At 48.3% G+C, this 23,019-nt stretch overlaps 1 protein-coding gene across 1 annotated transcript in view; it reads left to right on the forward strand.

Annotated features, from left to right (window-relative positions):
• EXOC1 (exocyst complex component 1) overlaps positions 1-22,668 on the forward strand; it is a 28,051-nt gene extending 5,383 nt beyond the window's left edge. Inside the window, exons 5-19 of the mRNA XM_054163124.1 lie at positions 1,175-1,362; positions 2,277-2,504; positions 2,732-2,864; positions 4,068-4,177; positions 9,014-9,163; positions 10,277-10,382; positions 13,740-13,784; positions 15,207-15,370; positions 15,619-15,729; positions 16,145-16,221; positions 17,172-17,400; positions 17,716-17,899; positions 19,481-19,680; positions 21,024-21,218; positions 22,049-22,668. Of these exons, the coding sequence (XP_054019099.1) occupies positions 1,175-1,362; positions 2,277-2,504; positions 2,732-2,864; positions 4,068-4,177; positions 9,014-9,163; positions 10,277-10,382; positions 13,740-13,784; positions 15,207-15,370; positions 15,619-15,729; positions 16,145-16,221; positions 17,172-17,400; positions 17,716-17,899; positions 19,481-19,680; positions 21,024-21,218; positions 22,049-22,201 (2,273 nt within the window). The 3' untranslated portion in view covers positions 22,202-22,668. The remainder of the gene's footprint in view (positions 1-1,174; positions 1,363-2,276; positions 2,505-2,731; positions 2,865-4,067; positions 4,178-9,013; positions 9,164-10,276; positions 10,383-13,739; positions 13,785-15,206; positions 15,371-15,618; positions 15,730-16,144; positions 16,222-17,171; positions 17,401-17,715; positions 17,900-19,480; positions 19,681-21,023; positions 21,219-22,048) is intronic.
• Positions 22,669-23,019: the final 351 nt, after the last annotated feature.

Consider the following 23,019-nt stretch of genomic DNA (forward strand, 5'->3'; position numbering starts at 1 on the left):
TGAAGGCTCTCTGAGGCTGTAGAGGAGGTTTCTAGTTTACAAACTGGACTGTGAAGCATGTGTTAAGGTCTGCTTTACCTATAAGAGTTGGTGGGACTGGTTGCTAAGAAGGCTTTTTTCCCCTGCTCCCTCATGCTCTAGTAAATGTGGTTCCAGTCAGGTGGTTCAAATCCTTTAGTGAGGCCTAGTGAGTGAAGGTATCTTGCAGAGGTGGTTGAAGGGCTGTAAAATGCTGGGCTGTGTGCAGAACTGGAGCTGGACACCAGGGGGGAGCTCTCTTCTCTAGTTTGGTCTTGCCTGAAATGTGACTTACTGTTTTTTTAAACCAAAGTCTAACTTTTGAAGTTTGTGCAATATTAGACCTTTGAAACTGACACTGAAAAGCATTCAGACTGTTCTACCTAACCTTCTCTGCTTCCTTTCCTCTGCCTTTCCAAACCTTTTAATTCTCCAGAACTGCCTAAAGTCGCAGAAGGTGGGTAACGCCTTTTTCCTTCCTTTTGCTTTGTGAGCAATTTGCCCTCAATAATACCTGATGGGTTTATTTATTGAGTCTTTGGAGAGCTTACCAAGTTGCTAAAAAAGGTGTTTCAAGTGCCTGAAAGCGTGCATTAATGTTCTGTAAATCATTTGTCAGCCTTTGAATGGATTGTTGAGTGAAGCATCTGCTGCTGTGGGAAACCAGAACTTCCACTTCCCTCAGTGCTGATGTTCCTGCTGTGACACTTAACTTTGTGCATTGAGATCATTTTTGTGTATTCAGTGATATACTTCTTAATCAGCTGCAGTATGTTTTCCTTATGCTCTGTCTGCCAAGAGAGTCTCTAACCTCTGCTGATCTCTGCTACCAAGTGTAGCGTGGTCCTGTGGTGTGTTCTGATGCCGGCCACCGGCGCGAGGGGGGAGTACACTGAGGCAGTGTGTCCCTCTGTACATGCCATGAAGGGAAGTGGCTGCTTGTGTTCTGCTTGTGTTGCATCATTTGGAAAACATCACTGCTGAGAGGCAATGCTGGAAATCTGAATGAAGCCCATGGAAGACTTGAATGTAGGGAGCAGGTGCTTGTTCTGAAAGTGGTTGAATGGATTCATTTACTTCAAGGTGGTTGAACATAAGTGCTCTTAAAATGCTTTCTGCACTTGATAACATCTTTTATTTACCTTCTCTACATAAGAATCTGTTCCAAGTGGAGAGAATCAAAGTGTGGCAGGAGGTGATGAAGAAGCTGTGGATGAATACCAGGAGTTAAATGCAAGAGAGGAACAGGATATTGAAATAATGATGGAAGGGTGTGAATATGCCATTTCTAATGCTGAAGCCTTTGCAGAGAAGTTGTCAAGAGAGCTCCAAGTGCTGGATGGGGTAAACATTTCTTCTTATATGCAGTGTGGAAGCATGTTGAGGTGTTTTCATTGATACTGACTAGGTAGTGTTCTCTAAAAGATAGCCAACACCTTCTGCCACATATTTAAATATCTGCTCCTAAGCAGAGCTACATTATCAGATCTGAAAGATCTTCAGCCTTGCTCTTTACCTTCAAGACCTTCTGGGGTAAGTTGCAGGCCTTCAGATGAGTTGAGAAGAGAAAAAGGAGCATTCTGCATATACCTTTCTTGAGGGCAAGGGGGCAGGAAAACAGAATAGATGTTCATGCTCATGTCCATAGATGTGAGGTCTTGTGCCTAAAATACTAGGAAACTGGTTTAGTCTAAGAACATTGCAGTGTTTCCTGTCTGTAGCAGTGTCATGTTGTTTGCTGTACTGCTTTTTAAGCAGCCCAGCATTCTAAAGGTCACTTAAAAAACTTAAGGAGATGCAGGGGGTATAGGCTTGAGGGAGTAGTCAACAACCTCCTCAAACTGTCAAGCAGTGTGTTTCTGTTCTGTGTTGCAAAGGGCTGTTATCACAGGACAGCTGATCCTGCAACAGAAGATGTCACCTTGGCACCTGAGCTGGTTTTCTGCAACTGAAAATGTTGCACTGTAGTAGGAGTTACTGTTTAGCTTTTGGTTTTGTGCAGATCAGTTCTTCAGCTCTAACAGCTTGAGCAAAGCTTTGGGATTATATCTTTCTGAGATAATTTCCATAGGCTGAGGAAGTGCTGTGTTCAGTCTGGCTTTAAATGAGAGGTGCTACAAGCTCAGATGGTTCTGTTGCTTTCACCAGGAGCTTTGGGAAATGTTTATTTGGCAGTAAGAGAGGCAGAAGAAGATATCAGGATGCTTTTGAGATTCAAAAGTGTCTCCTGAAGTGTAATGGCTTAACTTTGTGTACAGGCAAATATCCAGTCCATTATGGCCTCAGAGAAGCAGGTGAATATCTTGATGAAGTTGCTGGATGAAGCTCTAAAGGAGGTTGACCAAATTGAGCTAAAGCTGAGCAGCTATGAAGAAATGCTTCAGAGTGTCAAAGAGCAAATGGACCAAATCTCAGAAAGCAACCACCTCATCCATCTCAGCAACACAAACAATGTGAAGCTGCTCTCAGAGATAGAGTTCTTAGTGGTAAGCATTTCTGTTCTGTTGACTGTGGTTCCTCATGTCAGGCACAAAATTATTCCAGGTTACTGTCCTGTTAGCAGCCATAGATGGGGTCCGTTGAAAACAATGAGTTGGTTTTGCCCTTCTGTTGCTGTACTGCCTTCAGTGAGTTTCTAGAATGATGGAATTGTATTTCTCATTCTAACTAACCTGCTGCTGGCTGATGGATGGTATTGTGCCTTATTTTGTAGAACCACATGGATTTGGCCAAAGGTCATATAAAGGCCCTTCAGGAGGGAGATCTGACATCTTCTCGAGGCATTGAGGCCTGCACTAATGCAGCAGATGCCCTTCTGCAGTGTATGAATGTAGCTCTTCGACCAGGTAATCAATGTTGTTCACAGAACCCCAGAGATCAGCTGATCCAACCTTTCTAGGTGATACTGTACTTCACAGGATGTCAGGGGTTGGAAGGGACCTCTGGAGGTCATCCAGTCCAACCCCCCTGCCAGAGCAGGACCAGAGAATCCAGCACAGCTCACACAGGAACACATCCAGATGGGGCTGGAAAGGCTCCAGAGAAGGAGACTCCACAACCTCTCTGGGCAGCCTGTTCCAGGGCTCTGTGACCCTCACAGGGAAGAAGTTCCTCCTCATGTTGAGGTGGAACCTCCTGTGCCTTTAGTTTATATCCATTGCCCCTTGTCCTATCCCAGGGTGCAAGTGAACAGAGCCTGTCCTCTCCCTCCTGACCCCCAGCCCTCAGATATTCATAAACATTTATTAAATCCTCTCTCAGTCTTCTCCAGACAAAAGCCTCAGGGCTTTCAGCCTCTCCTCACAGGGTACATGCTCCGGGCCCTTCATCATCCTAGCTGAAGTGAGCTGGCCCAGCACCCTGTCTTAAAACGGTCCAAACCAGGGCAATCCACTGCTGCTCTTGGGAGATGATCCCAATGTCTGACTGTTATGGGGCACTCCTGTGGTCTGAGAATCATAGAATCACAGAATTGTCAGGGTTGGAAGGGACCTCAAGGATCAGCCAGTTCCAACCCCCCTGCCATGGGCAGGGACACCTCACACTGCAGCAGGTTGCTCACAGCCACATCCAGCCTGGCTGCAAAAACCTCCAGGGATGAGGCTGCCACCACCTCCCCGGGCACCCTGTGCCAGGCTCTCATCACCCTCATGGGGAAGAACTTCTTCTCAACATCCAGTCTGAATCTATCAATTTCTATTTCTGTTCCATTCCCCCCAGTCCTATCACTCCCTGACACCCTCAAAAGTCCCTCCCCAGCTTTCTTGTAGCCCCCTTCAGATACTGGAAGGCCACAATAAGTTCTCCTCAGAGCCTTCTCTTCCCCAGACTGCACAACCCCAACTCCCTCAGTCTGTCCTCACAGCAGGGCAGCTCCAGCCCTCCGCTCATCCTCGTGGCCCTTCTCTGGACACCTTCCAGAGAAGCTAGAAAAGCTACTATGGTAGTGCCTTTGTTTTACATGGGGGAGTTGTGAGCTCTGCTCCTCTTGCTTCCCAAGTACAATACAGTGAGAGTACCAAAGTCAGAGTGGTTGTCTGTGTGTTTAGGCCATGAGATGCTGCACGCCGTGAAGCAGCAGCAGCAGCGCTTCAGCGACCTGCGCGAGCAGTTTGCCCGGAGACTCGCCAGCCACCTCAACAGCGTCTTTGTGCAGCAGGTACCTCCCACTCTTTCCTGTCAGCTTTGGGGTCCCAGGCTTTTCCTGAGGAGGGAAAAGCATGCAGCTGAAATTGGACTCATGCTGAGATGCAATCAGTAAGAGGATGGGCTGCTAGAAGCATGTCAGGCAGAGATACTAGGAAGCATCCCAAGCTATAGTTGCCTGTGGAGGTCTTTTAACACTGGAGCAAGACCTCCTCTTTTCAGTGGGGTTGCTGTCTGAAGTAAGTGTAGCATGAGATATATAAGGATGGATGTTAGTTATAAAGCTTGATTACCTGAGGAGAAAAAGCAGTGACTTCTTTTGATGGGTGTCAGAGGCTGAGGACATTGGTTCTTGCTGTCTGTATGTCAAGGGTCATAAAAGCCCCCATACGAAATGAATGTCCAAAGCGTTGCTTTAGAGCCTGAATGTGAGCTGTTTAGCAGTCAGGCTTGTTTCCTAAAGGCTGGATGTAATTCTTTTTAGCATGAGCTTTTACATTTCTGTATGTTATTATTTTCTTTTATCTCCAATTAGTTTTCTCCTACCTTCCTCCGACTCCATAGCAGGTCCTTCTCTATTGCAGTCCCAGTGAGTACTTCGGGTTTGATGCAAGCTTCTCTAACTCGTTCTTTTGAGCTTGACTTGGCTAACTGGCAGCTGCACCCTTTGGCTTTCCAAAGAGAATTTGTCCTTACCAACTGCAGAGCATCAGACTTGTGCCCCTCCTCACTTCCATTGTTTCCCTCAAGCCTTGTTTATTGTTTGAGCTGACATGGATCTGATCTCCAGAAATTGCTAAGAGGCAGATGGAGATGCACAGAGGAAAGGTATTTTCAGGCCATGGGAGTGCCTGCCCAGGTACTGCAGCTGTGCAGAATGGTGATATTTGTAAATAAAAGAGAATTCTGATTTTTGTACACACTGGTGTAAGCAAAGGTTTAGGTTTTGTGCATTTGGCTGTGTGCAGACAATGGACTGGAATCATGCTGAAGAATTGCACAGAGCATTGCAATTCCTGGCAAAAAGTGCAGAGGAATTCCAGTTCTGGAGTGTGTCCATTTTTTTGCCTCAGCTTCTATTCTTAAGGAGACTTTTTTCCTCCTATTCCTTCTCAAATGTTGAAGAGCTGAGCTCAGATTCTGTGTCCTGCTCTCTAAATGAGCAAACAGAAGCTATGTTGTGTTAAGTCCTGTGTGCAAATGCATTCACAGTTTGAATAGAGGACTTGCATCTGAGCACTGCTGTTTAACAGAATGGCTTGGCTGTTCTCTTCTGGGGATTGAATTCTTTTGTAAATAGTAAGAGATTATTATTACAACACAAGGTGTGTTGGCTGGAACACTGCTGAAAAGACTTTCCAGTTCTATTGAGAATGCTGTTAGCAATTTCAGCTTTTCAAAGGATGAATTAATTTAAAATGTTGCTGCTAACAGTGATCTCCTGGCTCTCTGAAGAGGTTTGGCTAACAGAGTTAGCTGTGAGGTATTAACCAGCAGATAAAATGTCACCTTGCTGGAAGGTTAATCAGGAAGAGTTCATTAAATGCAAGAGATGAGCCTCTGCAAAGTCTTTTTGCTTCTTGTAACAGAGAATCATAGATTCTTACAATGACTCAGGCTGGAAGGGAGCTCAGAGCTCATCCCCTCCAAACTCCCCACCATGCCCAGGGAATCCTCTCAGCTAGACTCAGCTGCTCAAGGCCTCAGCTGTCTCCAGACACTGATGAAAAGTCTCTGCAGCCTTCCTGCAGGATCTCTTCAGGTCCTGGCAGGCAGCTCTGAGGTCCCCCCAGAGCCTTCTCTTCTGCAGGCTGCACACCCCCAGCTCCCTCAGCCTGTGCTCACAGCAGAGCTGCTCCAGCCCTTGGAGCGTCTTTGTGGCCTCCTCTGTACACAGATATTCATGTACTTCATATTGAGGTACAGACTGAAGTGTTGGAGGTATAACAGACCCTTGTGCTGTGTTACTAAAATGATTGCTTTGTTAGTCTGAATTGACTGTATCAATCTCTCAGTCTGTTTCTGAAGAGTCTAGCTGGAATATTCTCTGAAGAGCTGCTTGAGGTTTTTTTTCTCTTAAAATACTTCAGAAGGAACATGAAAGCAGAGGAAGATTTCTGAATTAAAATGGAGCATGCAAAGATGATTGGTGGAACAGGCAGCTTCTAACACAAGCAAGAGATTCTGATTTGGACTTCATCAGGTGGAGAACCAAAGCTGCATTTGCACTCCAACCTCAATAAATGACCTTGGAAGCATGACATTCTTTTGCCTAAAAGCAAACTCAGTGCTGTTGTAGGGACCTTAAGCTGCCTCATCTCTTTTACTTAACAAATGAGAATCAATCTGCAAAGCTTTAAACAGGAATGCAGCTTTGGATTGCCATCCACCGCAGGGCTGCAAACTGCTGCAGTTAACAGGTGGTGTGTTCTGAGAATACTTGATTAACCTTACTGTGTGTCTGTAACTTTAAAGGGACCTTTGTATCTTTTTGGACAAGCAGGTTTAGCTTTCAATTAAAAAGCAGCTCTAGGCTCTCTGCCTTGGAGACAGTGACACAGCTGAACACCCAACTTGCAGTTATTACTTGGTAACAGGTGGTAGAAATGTGTGTGTGTAGTGAGAAGAACCCTGCTGACTAGGTGGAGAAGGTCGACCTGGAAGCTCCAAAATGCTGTAGGCAGACTTGAACAGGGCCAGAATGATGGGTGGAAAAGGTGTCTTGGAGAGAGAAATTCATCTGGGGAGGGAAGTTGTCCTCTCTCTTTATGAAGTATGCAACTATGAAGCAAAGAATGAATAAAATTGTTAGGTGAAGGAAGCAATAAAAATCACAGAATGTTAGGGGTTGGAAGGGACCTCCAGAGAGCATCCAGGCCAACCCCCCTGCCAGAGCAGCACCACCCAGGAGCACATCTGGATGGGTTTGAAATGTCTGCAGAGAAGGAGACTCCACAGCCTCTCTGGGCAGCCTGCTCCAGGCTCTGGCACCCTCACAGGGACAAAGTTTTGCCTTCTGTTTCTGTGGTACCTCTGCTCCAGCTTGCCCCCAGTGCCCCTTGTGCTGTGCTTGGCCATCCCTGAGCAGAGCCTGGCTCCAGCCCTGCATATCTTTATCACCATGAGTGAGGGCAGCCCTCAGTATCTTCTGCTTCAAGCTGCAGAGCCCCTGGTTCCCTCAGCCTGTGCTCACAGGGAGATGTTCCACTGCCTGCAGCAGCTTTGTGCCTCTGTGCTGGACACTCAAGCAGTTCCCCGAGGTCCTTCTTGACCTGAAGGGCCCAGATCAGTGTGGCTAGCTGAGCACTTGCTATCAGTAACATGAACTGGCCTTTGGGCTGCCTTAGATGAAGAAAGCTGTGAAAGCCACCAGGTAAATTACCATAAACTGGAATGAACTTGAACATTAAAATGCAAGCTGTGGGAGTGTTGCACCCAGGGGGTAGGAGAGAGAAGCAGAAATGGTTTTCTAGCCCTGGTTTTAATAACAACATATCATAGATCTGTTGTAAATGCTTGCTGTATTCATGCCCAGAGCTGCACACAGTGTGGAGCACGACCTCAGTTACCACAGCAGCAGCTGTGTGGCTAAAGCTGGCTGGAGCCCCACTCCCTATTCTGTTCTGCAGTAATTACACACTTCACAGAGTTAGCTTCAGCTTGCACTCAGGCTACAAGATTGCTTGGAGAAGGGAGATTTATCCTGTGAGCCATCCCCAGTGGCTGTGAGAACAAAAGAATGGAATTGTCTAGGATTTGTTTGTTTGGCTCCATTTGTGCCTGTGCATAAGAGGGCTCAAAATAAGTGCATGGTCATGCTGAATACAAGGCAGCAGCCCAGCCTTGCTCAGGGGCTGGCAGGTTTGTGTTGCCTGGAGCTAGTCAAGGTTAATCTCTTGCCAATATCAAGAACTGAGCTCTGCTGTTTTTAAAAGCCAAACTCTGTGAATGTATCACAGAAGGCTTTTTTTAAACCAAAGACTTGATTAGTACCCAGCATAAGAGAGAGGGGGGAGCCAGAGTTGCTTTAGTTTTGTCTCTGTGATCCAAACTTGGGCATGCCAAGGCACCGTTCAGACTGTGTGGCTTGTCCCATCCACAGCAGAACTGCCCAGGAGTGCTTCCTCTGTCAGAACTGCATTACCCAGGGAGCTTGTGAGTTGGAAGTGAAAGCTTAAAAAGCTAAATCACCTGTTCATGAGCAGTGTGATCTGATCTTCACTTAGAGGATAGGTTTCTAGGAGATAAGGCAGAGAAAGGAGGGAGGTGGAATCAGGGGGTGGCTTACGCTGCCCGCCCGAAACTGTTCAGCTCTAGCAAACGTTGGCTGAAAGCGTGTGTGTGTGTCTGCATTGGTCAGGAGGGAGAGAGCATGTGTCTGAGCTGATCTTCCTAATACTTGGCCAAAGTGGACTGAAGCAGGTTGACTTGGAGCAGCCTCTCAGAGGCATAGCTGAAGCTCAGCACTAACCCCTAGGCCACCCCTGGAGCAACGGTGCCTGTGAAGGGACGCAGCTGTGCATTGTGGCAGTTTGGTTTGGGGAAACAACTTCACCAGCCCTTGGAATCTTTCAGTGAACACTTGTCTGGTGCAAAAAGTGCCAAATTGGCTTGCCCTGAAGGTAAACAAGAGCCTTACAATGAACAAGCTTGCTAAGATGCATTACCTGCCACAGCTGTAATAGCTCGGTGTCCCTATTACGGCTCTGGGCTCGGTACTGTGCGAGGGATTTGGATGCTTTGCCATTTGTCTGAAGGGGATTGCTGCCCTCATTCTGAGTTGTTCAGGAAAGCTCTGGTACCTCTGGCTGGTGCCTACAGATTCACTCTGGTGCTTTCTCTTCCCAAGGGTCACGACCAGAGCTCTACCCTTGTCCAGCACTCGGTGGAGCTGACGCTGCCCAACCATCACCCGTTCCACAGAGATCTGCTTCGCTATGCTAAACTGATGGAGTGGCTCAAGAACACAGATTATGCCAAATATGAAGGGCTGACCAAGGTATGTGAAGTGCTCAAATGATCACAGAGAATGCATTCAATATGCTCTTTCTGAGAGGCAAAAGGATTGCCTATGTGTTTGTGCATGTCCTACTTAGAGTCCTTTTATATTACGTGTCATTCACAGCTCCTCCTCTTCCTGCTTGGAATAGGAAACTTTGCTTTTTGCTGTACCCTCCATTTGCATCTTTTTCTCCCACCAAGGTTCTGTGTCTCTCTTCCAAAGTATCTCAAGATAGTAATCTCAATATTTGTATTAAATGAGTTTGCCAGTTTACAGTCTGGTGAGGCAAACAGTGAAGCTGTTTGCATGGTGATGTGCTTGTTGCCTGTGTGACATCTTCACAGAATCATCAGAGGATTCTAGAATGTCTCAGGCTGGAAAGGACCTCAGAGCTCAGCTCCTCCAACCTCCCCACCATGCCCAGGGACACCTCTCAGCTACACTCAGCTGCTCAAGGCCTCATCCAGCCTGGCCTTCAGCACCCCCAGGCAGGAGGCAGCCACAGCCTCCCTGGGCAGCCTGGGCCAGAGTCTCAGCAGCTTCCTGCTGAACAACTTCTTCCTCAGCTCCACTCTAACCCTGCTCTGCCTCAGCTTCAAACCATTCCCCCTTGGCCTGTCTCCAGTCCCTCTGCAGCCTTCCTGCAGGATCTCTTTTTGGTGCTGGATGGCAGCTCTGAGGTCCCTCCAGAGTCTTTTCTCCAGGCTGAACAATCCCAGCTCCCTCAGCCTTTGTTACCCTCTTCTGGACTTGCCCCAGACAAGGAGTTTTGTCCCTGCCCATGGTGGGGAGGTTGGAGTAGATGAGCTCAGAGGTCACTTCCAACCTAAGCCATTCTATTCCTATTCCCATTCTATTCCCTCAGGAAGCTGTGTAGCAGTGGCATCCTCTTTCCTAGGCAGGGTCCAGTTGATAAAAGATTACAAAAAATAGTGCTGAAATCTGCAGTCTACTCTTGCTTTGAACTCTGTGATGCTCTACCACTGTCCCACATAGTTTGTTGCTCAATAGGACTTAGACCCTTGTTGGTTTTTAAGAGCTGTTGACCTGTAATAATAGAACCAAAGCAATACCTGCACATGTTAACCAACTTTACAATTCTCTCTTAAGAACTACATGGATTATTTATCAAGACTCTATGAAAGGGAAATAAAAGATTTCTTTGAAGTTGCCAAGATCAAGATGACAGGCACAACCAGAGAAGGAAAAAAGTTTGGTAAGCTTCCAGCAGGCTCATGTCTTGCTTTGAATCTGATTGTTTGCTTATTAAATGCTCATTTCAACACCTAGGGCTCCTTTGTCATGGTGTAAAGTTGTTTGGTGTTGGCAAGGTAGAAGTTGGATGGAAAGCAGAATGGGTAGAAGTTCCTCAGGGCCAAAGCAGAACAGGCAGAACCTCCTCAAGGCCAAAGCAGCATGGGTAGAACCTCCTCAGGGCCAAAGCAGCACGAGTAGAAGCTCCTTAGAGCCAAAGCATCCTGCTAGAATGAAGTAGTGTGAGCATGGAAGTGAAGCTTTTAAACAAAAGTAACCTGATTACTTAAAAGGCAGCCTTGGTATAGATAAGAAGGGACATAAGGAGGACACAGAGCTGGTGGAGTGAGCCCAGAGGAGGCCACAGAGAGGATCCAAGGGCTGGAGCAGCTCTGCTGTGAGCACAGGCTGAGGGAGCTGGGGGTGTTCAGCCTGGAGAAGAGAAGGCTCTGGGGGGACCTCAGAGCTGCCTGCCAGACCTGAAGGGATCCTGCAGGAAGGCTGCAGAGGGACTTCTCCTCAGGGTGTCTGCAGACAGGCCAAGGGGCAGTGGTTTGAAGCTGAGGCAGAGCAGGGTTAGAGTGGAGCTGAGGAAGAAGTTGTTCAGCAGGAGGCTGCTGAGACTCTGGCCCAGGCTGCCCAGGGAGGCTGTGGCTGCCTCCTGCCTGGGGGTGCTGGAGGCCAGGCTGGATGAGGCCCTGAGCAGCTGAGTGTAGCTGAGAGGTGTCCCTGGGCATGGTGTGGAGGTTGGAGGAGCTGAGCTCTGAGTTCCCTTCCAGCCTGAGCCATCCTGTGCTGCTGATAATGACCCAGGTTTATTTCTGTCTTGCCTCTATTTAAAGTATGCAGTTTCAAACCTGGTTTAAAGTCTTTGTTTGCCACAGTTCAGCAGTTTCCCAACTCTAAACTCAGAGATGATGTGCAGTTGTCATGAGGAAACGCTTGTCAAGTCTGCTTTGGATTCTGAGCTTCTGCCTTAAAGTGTGATGGTGGAGAACAGAGAAAAGCAATGAAAGGAAGAGCAGGAGGGTGGTGAGGCTTGATGGAGGGGAGCTGGAGAGAGAAACCTTGGCCAGCTCTTGGTCATGGGGAGCAAGCAGTGCCAACAATGTTTTGTCAGCAGAAGAGTCAAATTTGTAAATCTTGAAAAGCTACCTTAGTGCAAAGGAGAAAAACCCCAAACCTCAAAACATTTTATTTTCATGTGAATTGATCTCTAAAGCCTTCTGAACACTTCATCTTGGCACTTCTGCTGCGAGGAGACAACTTTTGCAGCAGTTTCCTGCCTTCTGTAAACCTTACTGAGCCATTGTTGGAAAGAGAGGTTCTTCACCAGCAGAAGAGCTGCAGCCTGGGAAGGTGGTTGTGTGTTTTGTACCAGCTTCCAAGGCTGTGTATCTCCTAAGACCTCCATGGTGAAGGTTTGCTATTACTAGCTGCACCTTAATCCAAGAGAAGTCACTTCCTAATAGTAAACTTAAGGAAGGGTGTAGGCCCCTCCTGCTGCAGCTGCAGTGGGACACTAGAGCTGCCCTGTTTCCAAGCTGTCTTGGTGTGTGTTCTTGCCTTCTGTGCTTTGGGAACAGCGCTGCTGTTGGAATGCCTCAGCTGCAGAGGGGGTGCTGGGAGAGTCTGGGCATTCTGTGCTAGTGCAAGGGTCTTTGTCTGCTTTTTCCCCATGGCCCAAGCCAGTCTGGGTCGTGAGCATTGTCTGAAGGAGGCTTTTTGGTTTGGTTTCCTTTTCTTTTGTGGTGAAGCCAAGACTTTGCTACTTAAATACCATACAGTCAATGTGGGAAAGAGTGCTGCTACTGCCATTATGTTCATATCAAGTGGTTTCTCAAAAGCCACTGGGGCTCCTCTGATTGTGCAGGGCCTGGTCTCATGCCTGCAGTTCTTCATGCATTTGGAAATGGAGGACAGTGAAGAAGTGGGACCAGCTCATGACAGATGCATGTGCTAAATACAGATTCAAAACCTGACAAAACCCCCAAGACCTAACACTCTGCCTGGAGTGAAATTGGAGTTTGCCAATCTCCTTGTCAGTAGTGTTGCCTACTTGAGAGCATCTGGTATTTAAGACATGTTTGTGGCATTTAGCAGTATTTATTCATTCTATTACAGTAGGTTCTGCTTGCCTGCTCCATTCTGGGGGGCCTGTGGCATCCATCTCCATCAAACTCTTCTTAATACCACATACTGCTTTTAATGTGTGTATGCAAATGCCTTTTACTGGGTAGGGATTCTCTATTTGCTACAATACTCCACAGCTCTTACTGAAGTCCACTCATTCTGCACAAGAAGGGACCCAAACCCAACCCACACAAACCACTTTTTGCTGTTTTGATCCTCTCCAAATGTGCAGACATCAATTTTTGTGCAGCATGGATACCAAAGATGTGTTCTCTATGCAAACCTCCTGAGCTGTGAAGAGCCAGGCCAGGGGCAGCCAGGCTGCCTGGCAGCAGGGATGATTGTGCAGTATTGCTGTGAGTTTCTGCAGCTGGAGAGGTGGACAGCATCTCAGACTCAGTACACAATTACATCAGCACACTGGAGTTTCTTCATGGCCATTATTGATATGAGGATTGATTTGTTGTTTTATTTGGAAACTGAGTCTTATGCAATATTAACTGACCAATAAAACCCTCATTTAATGAACTTCTCAGCCCAGGAGATCTTAAATATGGCACCAAAAATGTTCTTTGAAGATGCTGTGCAATAAAAGGCAAAGTTTACTACCTAGGGACTTGCTCAGCTTTCAGAACTGTTCTTTGAAGACAGCATATCATAAAAGAAAAGCAAAGTTTAGTGCCTGGCAACTTGCTCTGTTTTCAGAACTCTTCTTTGCTTTTTTTATTATATAGGGTCTTCAAAGTTTAGTACCTGGAGACTTGCTCAGCTTTCAGAACTGGTCTTTGAAGACCCTATATAATAAAGATCCCCAAAGTTTAGCACCTGGAGACTTGCTCAGCTTTCAGAACTGTTCTCTGAAGACACCATATAATAACCCCCCCCAAAGTTTAGTACCTGGAGACTTGCTCAGCTTTCAGAACTGGTCTTTGAAGACACCATATAATAACCCCCCCCAAAAGTTTAGTACCTGGAGACTTGCTCTGTTTTCCCTGTAGCTTAGATCCTGAATTTCTAGACCAGTGCCTCTCCCAACTAAATGTGTTTGCCATGTAGTTACTTGCTGCTTATAGTTCTCTGCATGTTTCTTTCCATTTAGAGCTTAACTTGCATCTTGTGCATGGTTTGTGCAGACTGCATTTTAACTTGTCTTTGTCTTTGATGCTTGCAACCTAATCCATCCCAGCCACACTGCCTCGAAAAGAAAGTGCTGTCAAACAGGAGACTGAGAGTGAGTATAACACTGGTTGCCTCAGTTGGTGTTGTCAATCAATGCATGTGTGTCAGTGTGAAGATGTAGTGCTGCATCGTGGAGAGTCTTACCCACACCCTGTTCAGAATGACATCCAGCAGCAGCAGCAGCAGCACACTCATTGTTTCTGCAAGGCTACAGGGGCCCAGCATAAAAGCTAAGGAGGTTGGCAGGTAAAGGCAACATCTTTTGCTTTATCCCATGCTAAAGTATCTCTGTGCCTGGGAGCTTGCTGTAGCTTTCCAGCTGAGGGAACAGCTTTTGTCACAGGTGTGTCCCTGGCCTAGGGACCAGCATAGCAGTTAAAGGAAACCTGCAGGGGTGCTTGAAGCTTGTGGTTGAGATGTGATAAGTTGATGTGGGGGTCAAATACAGATGGAGAAGAGGAGGCGCTGGGGAGACCTAGTAGCAGCCTTCCAGTACCTGAAGGAGGCTATAGAAAGGCTGGAGAGAGACTGTTTGCAAAGGCCTGCAGGGACAGGATGAGAGGCAATGGCTTCAAACTAGAGCAGAGCAGATTCAGATTGGGTGTTAGGAACAAGGGTGGTGGAACACTGGAACAGGTTGCCCAGGGAGGTGATTGAAGCCCCATCCCTGGAGATATTCAAGGTGAGGCTGGAGAAGGCTCTGGGCAACCTGATCTAGTTGGTAATGTCCCTGTTGAGTGCAGGGGGGTTGGACTGGATGACCTTTGGAGGTCTTTTCCAACCCAGACTGTTCTGTGATTCCTTGCTCTTTGTTGTTACTAGCTTTCTCCATCCTGTTCCAGCACTTCTGAAAATTTGGGAGTGAAAAAAAGGAGATTTTCCTCACCTAGGAGAAGGCTTCACAGTATCAGGAAGAAATATCTGAGTGTTAATCCTGATCCAAGAGGAGAAGGGAGCATTAGCAGTAGAGTTACTTGGGGTTGTAGGTCCAGCAAAACTGCTGGAGCAAAGCTTGTAGCCAAAAGGATGCTGACAGCAGAAGAATCAAGTTCAAGAGGAAAATGTCCCTGTGTGTAGAGAGATTAATTTTTCCCTTCTTGTGGATGAATTCCTCTGCTCGTGGCAGCCTTTTCCCACAGCGCTTTGACAAGGCTCAGAGCTGATCTTTGCTCCCAAGAAGAAAACCTCTCCCAGTGCTGCCATTTTGTTCCTTTTGCTCCTTTTCCCATAGCTCCCAGTGCCAGCTTACAGGGCTCTGGTGTACTTGGGAGACGTGCTGAAGTGTTTCAGCTCACTTGTAAGGAGAAAATAATGTCTGTAGTGAAAACATTTGCAGCTTGGACAAAGAATGAGTTGCTTGATTTCAGTGTAGGACTACTAGCAACTCTTGATCTCTTATGCTCTGTAATAACCTCTGCTTCTAGAGTATTTCTTGCCTTTCCTTCCCCCCCTTCATGGTGTCTTTATTTCACAGGTCTTCATGGCAGCTCTGGCAAGCTGACTGGATCCACTTCCAGCCTAAACAAACTCTCTGTGCAGAGCTCGGGCAACCGCCGGTCTCAGTCCTCCTCCCTGCTGGACATGGGAAACATGTCAGCCTCTGACCTTGACGTGGCTGACAGGACCAAGTTTGATAAGGTAAAGCCAAAACCTTGCAGGGGATTCCTGCTCAGGTTGGAGGAGCTCTGAGGTCCCTTCCAACCTAAGCAGTTCTGTGCCTGCTTTTAAAGAAAGAAAGGAGAGGTGGATCCCTTTCTGTTAAGCAGAAACTACCTCTCTAAAGCTTCTGAAGCTCCACAGTACGAAATCCTATGCAAGAAGCCAAACTAGCACTGCTAGCTGCTCCCAGGATTTGGTGTGCTGATGACATCTTTGGCTTTCTTTAGATTTTTGAGCAAGTACTGAGTGAGCTGGAGCCTCTGTGTCTGGCAGAGCAGGACTTCATTAGCAAATTCTTCAAACTCCAGCAGCATCAGAGCCTCTCAGGAACTGCCACGGTAGGACTCCTCATGCTGCCCCTGAAGTTATTGAACAGGCCTCAGAAGGGACCTGTTTAAAAGAGACCTTCTGAACTTAGCTGGCTTTTATGTGATGCAGGTGATCAGTGATTTAGCTCCATTAGCTGTCAGAATGTTTAATTTTGGCTGACCAATACAAAGTGGTTTCAGGAAGGATTGCCATGCTGCTTCTACCATGCCTTTAGTTCCTTCTAAGGTCCCCAGGCCACTTAGAAAGGCAAAGAAGAGTAATTGTGGCTGGTGGAACACAAGCACAACCTTGCACACCATGTATTGGCTGCTTGGGGCTGGGGAGGGGATTCAAAAAAGCTGTGTTGGTTCTGTCAGACACATTGATCTCTGAAATGCAGAGGTGGTGACATGCTCTCAGTTTCCTTTCTCTTTGCCCTCACAGGGTGAAGCAGAGGATACAGATGGAGGAACTGCATCTCGTTCACACACCCCTGGTGTTCTACAGCCCATATCATCTGAGTATGTAGCTGCTGCTGGTTGTTCTTCACCCTTCAGCCTACATCTGAATTTATTTAGCATATCAAGCTTCTCCAATCAGCAGCTGCTCCCTTTCAGTGAAAGTGGCCACTCAACCCCTAGCACTCAGCCCCTAGCTTGGACCTAGGCTGAGCATGTCAGTACATAGAAACATTTTGGTATGCAGGATGGCTGTTTCTCTCTGCAGCAGTATAAAAGAGATACCAAACTCTCTGAAGGTTTCCAGGATGGATGTTCCTCTCTGCAGCAGCATAAAAGAGGTGCCCAGTTCTCTGAATGTTTGCAGAGTGCAGCCAGACTCCCTGATGTGGGAAATGTGCTCAGCAAAGTTCTGAGTCTGAGCACGTGGCAGCTTTCACACAAAGCATCCTGGCAGGGAGACTGGGGCTGCTCAGCCTGGAGAAGAGAAGGCCTCAGGGAGACCTGAGAGCAGCATTTCACTATCTGAAGGGGACCTCCAGGAAGGCTGGGGAGGGACTGTTCAGAAGGGCCTGTGGGGACAGGACAAGGGGCAGTGGTTTGGAACTGGAGCAGGGCAGCTTTAGGTTGGGCATCAGGAGGAAGCTCTGCCCAGGGAGGGTGGTGAGACACTGGAACAGGCTGCCCAGGGAAGTGGTTGAGTCCCCATCTCTGCAGCCATTCAAGGTCAGACTTGATGTGTCCCTGGGCAGCCTGCTCTACCTGAAGGTGTCCCTGCTGCCTGCAGGGGCTTGGACAAGATGGCCTTGGAGGGTCCCTTCCAGCCCACTGCAGCCTGTGCATCTCCTGTGGAGCTTGCCTGGGAGAGGCTGGCAGCGTTCCGAACATCACAAGAGTTGTTGGCTACAAATCCTGTCATCCTGTAAATTCATCCTGAAAATGTCATTGTGGGAGCTGTAAGGCAGCCTTGTGGACTGTCAGTGTCATGTTTTTCTCTCCTGCCTTCATCCCAGGAAGGACATGATCCGACAAATGATGACCAAAATCTTCCGCTGCATCGAGCCCGAGCTGAACAACCTGATAGCCCTGGGGGACAAGATTGACAGCTTCAACTCCCTCTACATGCTGGTCAAGATGAGCCACCACGTGTGGACAGCACAGAATGTGGACCCAGCTTCCTTCCTCAGCACCACCCTGGGCAATGTTCTGGTCACTGTCAAAAGGAACTTTGATAAATGCATTGTAAGTCCTTCACTCACTCCGATTAAGTTCAACCAGAATATTGTAGGGCTCTGGACAACCTGATCTAGTGGAGGATGTCCCTGCTGAACACAGAGCGGGTTGAACTAGATGACCTTTGGAGGTCCCTTCCAACCCAGACCCTCCTCTGACCCTCCTCTCACTCATTCTGGGAAAGCCACTCCTGGCCCCTCAGATTTTTGCCTTTCTCTTAGAGTTTAGTTTCTGCTTTTCATTTGGAGGGAAACGCAGAGCTGTTGCTCTTCTGCTGGCCAAACCATCAGAACAGGCAAACTGACTGTTGTTTCAATTCTTTAGAGCAACCAGATGAAGCAGATGGATGAAGTGAAGATCTCCAAGAAGAGTAAAGTTGGGATCCTTCCATTTGTTGCTGAATTTGAGGAGTTTGCAGCCCTCGCTGAATCCATTTTCAAGAGCGCCGAGCGCCGAGGGGACCTGGACAAGGCCTACACAAAACTGATCCGAGCTGTGTTTGTCAGTGGTAGGTCTCCTGAGCTTGCCTGACTTGCCAAAGTGATTCTTTCCTCCTCTTTATCCAGAATTTTGCTCCAAGTGACAGCCATGTGAGCTGTGGTGGAGCTTTGGTGCTCTCTGTTACCTGCAGGAGACCAAGAGCAAAGCTTTTGGTTGTGGTGTCCTTGTTAAGAGCAAAGTGTAGAGAATCTGCCTTTGTCCATGCCTGTGAAGTGCTTGGGGTTATGACAGGGGGAAGGGGTTGGCACTCTGGAGGAAGAGAGGAGATGGCAGCAGCATGCCATGCTCAGTCTTGAAGCAGGCTCTTTTATTCTCCTATGTAGCCTAAGTGAGGACATGAGAGAGAGAGAGGTCCCTGGCACAAGGGGGGAGAGGAGAGGGAGAGGTCCCTGGCACAAGGTGGGAGAGGAGAGGGAGAGAGGTCCTGGTCACTTAGCCCTGGTGCTGTTTGTTGTCACAGCCCTGTCTAAAAGCAGTCACTTGAGTGCTGGCTGTGAATCTGACCCTCTCTTGGCACATTAGTTCCTATGTGTCCTTCAGAAGGTTCCTCCCTGTTCTGAACATTAGGAAATGGTGAAAAGGGTCTTCTTCAGCCTAGAGAAGACCCTAGGGTGACCCCAGAGCTGCCTTCCAGTAGCTGAAGGGATCCTACAGGAAGGCTGCAGAGGGACTTTCCATCAGGGGCATGCAAGCAGGAGACCTATGTGCAGTATTAGCCACTTGGATTATTAAATGCAGTGATTGGCAGCAACTTTGACTGCAAAACTAGATGAGAAATGGAGAGTCTAGGAAATACAGTTAAAACAATAACCAACCCCCCCATGCCAGTGAAGATTTTTCTTACGGCAAATCCATTTAATTTTCTCTTGATAGGAAAACATCTTCCTAGTTTTGCTTAAAGAAACAAACTTTCCTTAAATAGCTCTATCAGAGGAAATACATTTGGGGGAGTGAAAGCAGGCTTGTAAGCCCCCCCTGAAGGTGGGTTGTTGGTCACTTAGGCAGTCACAGTTGTGGCTCTCTGTGGAAGTGACTCTCCTGGCATACAAACTGCATGGTCTTAGAGCCTCTCCATCTTTCTCACTTATTGTGAATGCTCTCAGCTATTGATTATTTAGTGGCAGTTCATAGAATCAGAATTGTTAGGGTTGGAAGGGATCATCCAGGCCCAACCTCCCTGCCATGGGCAGGGACACCTCACACTACAGCAGGTTGCTCACAGCCACATCCAGCCTGGCTGCAAACACCTCCAGGCATGAGGCTGCCACCACCTCCCTGGGCAACCTGTGCCAGTCTCTCACCACCCTCATGGGGAAGAGCTTCTTCCTAACATCCAATCTGAATCTACCCATTTCTGGTTTTGCTCCCCCCCCACCCCTGAGTCCTGTCACTCCCTGACACCCTCAAAAGTCCCTCCCCAGCTTTCCTGCAGCCCCCTTCAGGTACAGTTCTGTCAGTCACTCCTGCAAATGGTCATCACTGACAGACAGTCTCAAATTCTGGCAGTACTCTGCTTCTTGGCTTTGTCTCTCTGAAGGTGGTGGTTGTCGTCCTGGTGTTTTTAAGTCAGCTGCTTCCTCCTTTTCAGTTGAGAAAGTGGCCAATGAAAGCCAGAAGACCCCCAGGGATGTGGTGATGATGGAGAACTTTCATCATATCTTTGCAACGCTCTCTCGCTTGAAAATCTCCTGTCTGGAGGCTGAGAAGAAGGAAGCCAAGCAGAAGTACACAGATCACCTGCAGTCTTATGTCATCTACTCACTTGGGCAGCCTCTTGAGAAGCTAAATGTAAGTGAGTCTGAGTTCACTGCATTTCAGGGGTACAGAGCAGTCCTTCTCAAGTGTCTGCTCTGCACCCTCTGAGCTCTCCATCCTTGCACCTGGCACAGTCTCTGTTGGATCATTTTAGCCTGGAGCATGGCTGGCAGGAGCTCTCTGCTCAGGAGCAGATGGTTTGGAGGAAGGAAAAAGGTGATGGGAAATGTAGTCAGGAGCTTTGTGACCATTTCCCTCACCTCCAAGAAGCTGCAGTTTATGATCTGTTTAACAAGAAGGAAGGATCTGGGGGAGTCCTGTATGCCCAAAGCTGAATGGTTAACCTGAAGGCTGACATAGGTCCAGAACCAGTTCTGCCCACCCCGTGCTTCCCACTGCTTCCCACTGCTCATTGCTTTCTCTGCAAGCAGGAGCTCAGCCTTGCACTTTCTGCAGCCTAAGATTCAGTCTCTCTCTTTGTGAAAGTTAAAATGTTACCTTGCTGCTTTCCACCTGCTGTGGCTTGACTTTGGCCAGCACCTAAGCTGCCACTAACTGCTTGCTTGCTGCCCCCTCCCCAGGCAGGCAAGGGGAGGGAACAGGAAGAGCAAAGGTGAGAAAACCTAGGGGTGAAGATGAAGACAGTTTAGTCAGTGATGAGAGAAGAAAAGTGAAGCAAAGGCTCACTCTCTGCCTCCCCCAAGCAGACTGATGCTCAGCCAGTTTCCCAGACAAGCACCACTGCTGCCCCCTCCTCTGCATCAGGGCTGCTGCTTTGAATGGCAGCCTGGTGGAGTGGCCTTTGGTTCAGCAGGAACCAGCCCATTTTCAGCCCTGTTGCAGCCATGCCACCAGATGGGCTGCCAAGGAAGTTAACTCCCTCCTGGCCAGCCCCAGTGCAGCTTGAAATGCTCTGCCTGCATGTTTGAGGCATCCTTCTCCCCAGGTTTATTGTGTTGAGCCATCTGGTGGGGCAGGGATGCCAACAGATACTGCTGTGGTAAGCAGAGACATTCCTGTTCAGGTGCTTCCTCAGCTTACAGGAAACAGCACTTGGCCAGGCTGTGGCCTCAGTCACTGAGGAGTCTGAGGCTGATTCAGTATCAGTTGAAGGTTGCAAAGAAAGGTTTGACTGCTTGTAGGAGTGATGTAGTTCAGTTCTGTGCTAGGAGCTATGGAGTGGTGTACTGGGGCTGTGCTTAAAATCTTCAGGGCTGAGCCCACTTGAAAGTGAAGCAAGAAAAAAGCCCAAAGCACGTGAAAGTGGGGGGAAGCACAAAAATCATCAAGCAGAGCCAAAGCAGAACTGCCCAGATGCTTGTGAAGCTGCTTAGCTGAGGTGTGTGGTGGTCACTAAGAGCACTGCTGTTGGTCAGCACTTTTTTGAAGGTGTTGAAGCTCGAGTGGCACAAGGAGTAAGGGAAGAGGAAGTGAGCTACCAGCTGGCCTTCAACAAGCAGGAGCTTCGCAAGGTTATCAAGGAGTATCCCGGGAAGGAGGTGAAGAAGGGCTTGGATAACCTCTACAAGAAGGTGGATAAACATCTCTGTGAGGAGGAAAACCTCCTGCAGGTAAGCTGAGTCCTGGCTGTGTGTGTTAGCATCGCTTGGCCTTTGTGCCTGGCTGGGCAGCCCTGACTTGGGAGTGGAGGCTTTTGTAATCCAGCTCCAGTTGTGTTCAACAGTGACCTGGAGTGGTGGAGTTCAGAAAGGAACCTCCTTGATGGTTCTCTAGGTGACTGTGGATGGGTGATCTCTGTTGTGTAAAGGACACTGGGAGTAGAGAGAGGTAGATATAGATGAACTGCTAAACTGAAGCCAAACTCTGCCCAGCTTTCTGCTAGCTGCATTAGCCTGGTGGTTTCTTAAGCTCTGTGAACTTTCTCACTGGAGTAAAGAAGTAGATTTAAGAATTAATCATGACAGATGATCATAGTATCATAGAGTGGTCTGAGTTGGAAAGGACCTCCAAAGGTCATCTAGTCCAGCCCCTCTGCAGTCAGCAGGGACATCAGGTTGCCCAGAGCCTTTTTGAGCCCCATCTTGAATATCACCAGGGATGGGCAACCTGCTCCAGTGTTCCACCACTCTCATGGTGCAGAACCTGTTCCTGAGCAAATGACAGAAGAGTCAAGCAGGTGTTGACAGCTTTTGAAAGGCTGAAAGATGGCTTAGCAGCACTGCTGTGGCTTGGGCTGTTTGCAGACAAAAGCAGTACCCCTTGGGGGCCACTTCCTCATCTTTGCAGGTGTGGTAGAGCTGCTGTAAGCACCAATGAGCTTAACCTTGATGGGTACAGCTGAGCTCTGCCGTTGGCAGGCTGCAGTGCCTGTGCCTGCAGTGCCTGCAGTGCCTGTGTGGGCAGGCAGGGTGGCAGCTGGTGCTGTTTTGTGTGCTGGCAGGTGGTGTGGCACTCGATGCAGGACGAGTTCATCCGGCAGTACAAGCACTTCGAGGGGCTGATCGCTCGCTGCTACCCCGGCTCAGGCATCACCATGGAGTTCACCATCCAGGACATCCTGGACTACTGCTCCAGCATTGCACAGTCTCATTAAGCTGGAGCAAGGGGCTGTGGCTGGGTGTGAGGGAATCAAACACAAGGACTGCTCTTTGCTGTGACAGGTGGGTGTCCCTGTCTGTGTCAGCTGCCGCTTCTGCTGCCAGCGGCTTTCAGGGCACAATGAAGCTGGTGGAGGGCTGTTGCTCTTGCACTGGGTCAAAGGACTGTTTGCAGGCATTAATGATGTGACTTTGGAGAGGTCTCTTCCCTTCCTTTAACATTCAGATACTTTTATTTATAACCCTTCTCTTACCCAAAGCAGTAAGCACTACCTGCAGAGGCTGCATAAAGGCTGCCCCTGTCCTCACTGAGACAGATTTGGCCCCTTGGACGTTGTGTAAGCATTAAAGACTCGTGTCTGCTCCTTGCTCTAGGAAGTATGGATGTGGAACTTCCTGCAGTGGGAACACTGAACTCGTGTTCTCAGAGATCATGTAGCCCTGGCTGTGATTGTTAATTAAACTGTGCTCATCATCTTCTTCATGGAGTTATTTCTAAAGGGTGCAAAGGCAGAGCTGCTGCCAGAGTTCAGGCTCAGAACTTCCCTCTTTCTCAACATGGTGCATTTTTTTTTTTAACCCCTTTAAGTATGCTGTAGCAGCAGGATACTCCCACCTCATGCAACCCCTTCCTCTTCCTGAAGCTCCAGGGAGGTCACTCTGCCTCTCTCATCTGACCCCACCTCGAACACTGCCTCCAGTTCTGGTGCTCCCAGCGTAAGAGGGACAGAGAGCTGCTGGAGTGGGGCTGGAGGAGGCTGGAGAACCTTTCCGGGAGGGGGACAGGCTCAGACAGTTGGGGCTGTGCATACCT

The sequence above is a fragment of the Dryobates pubescens genome, chromosome 1 (assembly GCF_014839835.1).
Source record: "Dryobates pubescens isolate bDryPub1 chromosome 1, bDryPub1.pri, whole genome shotgun sequence".
NCBI lineage: Eukaryota > Metazoa > Chordata > Aves > Piciformes > Picidae > Dryobates > Dryobates pubescens.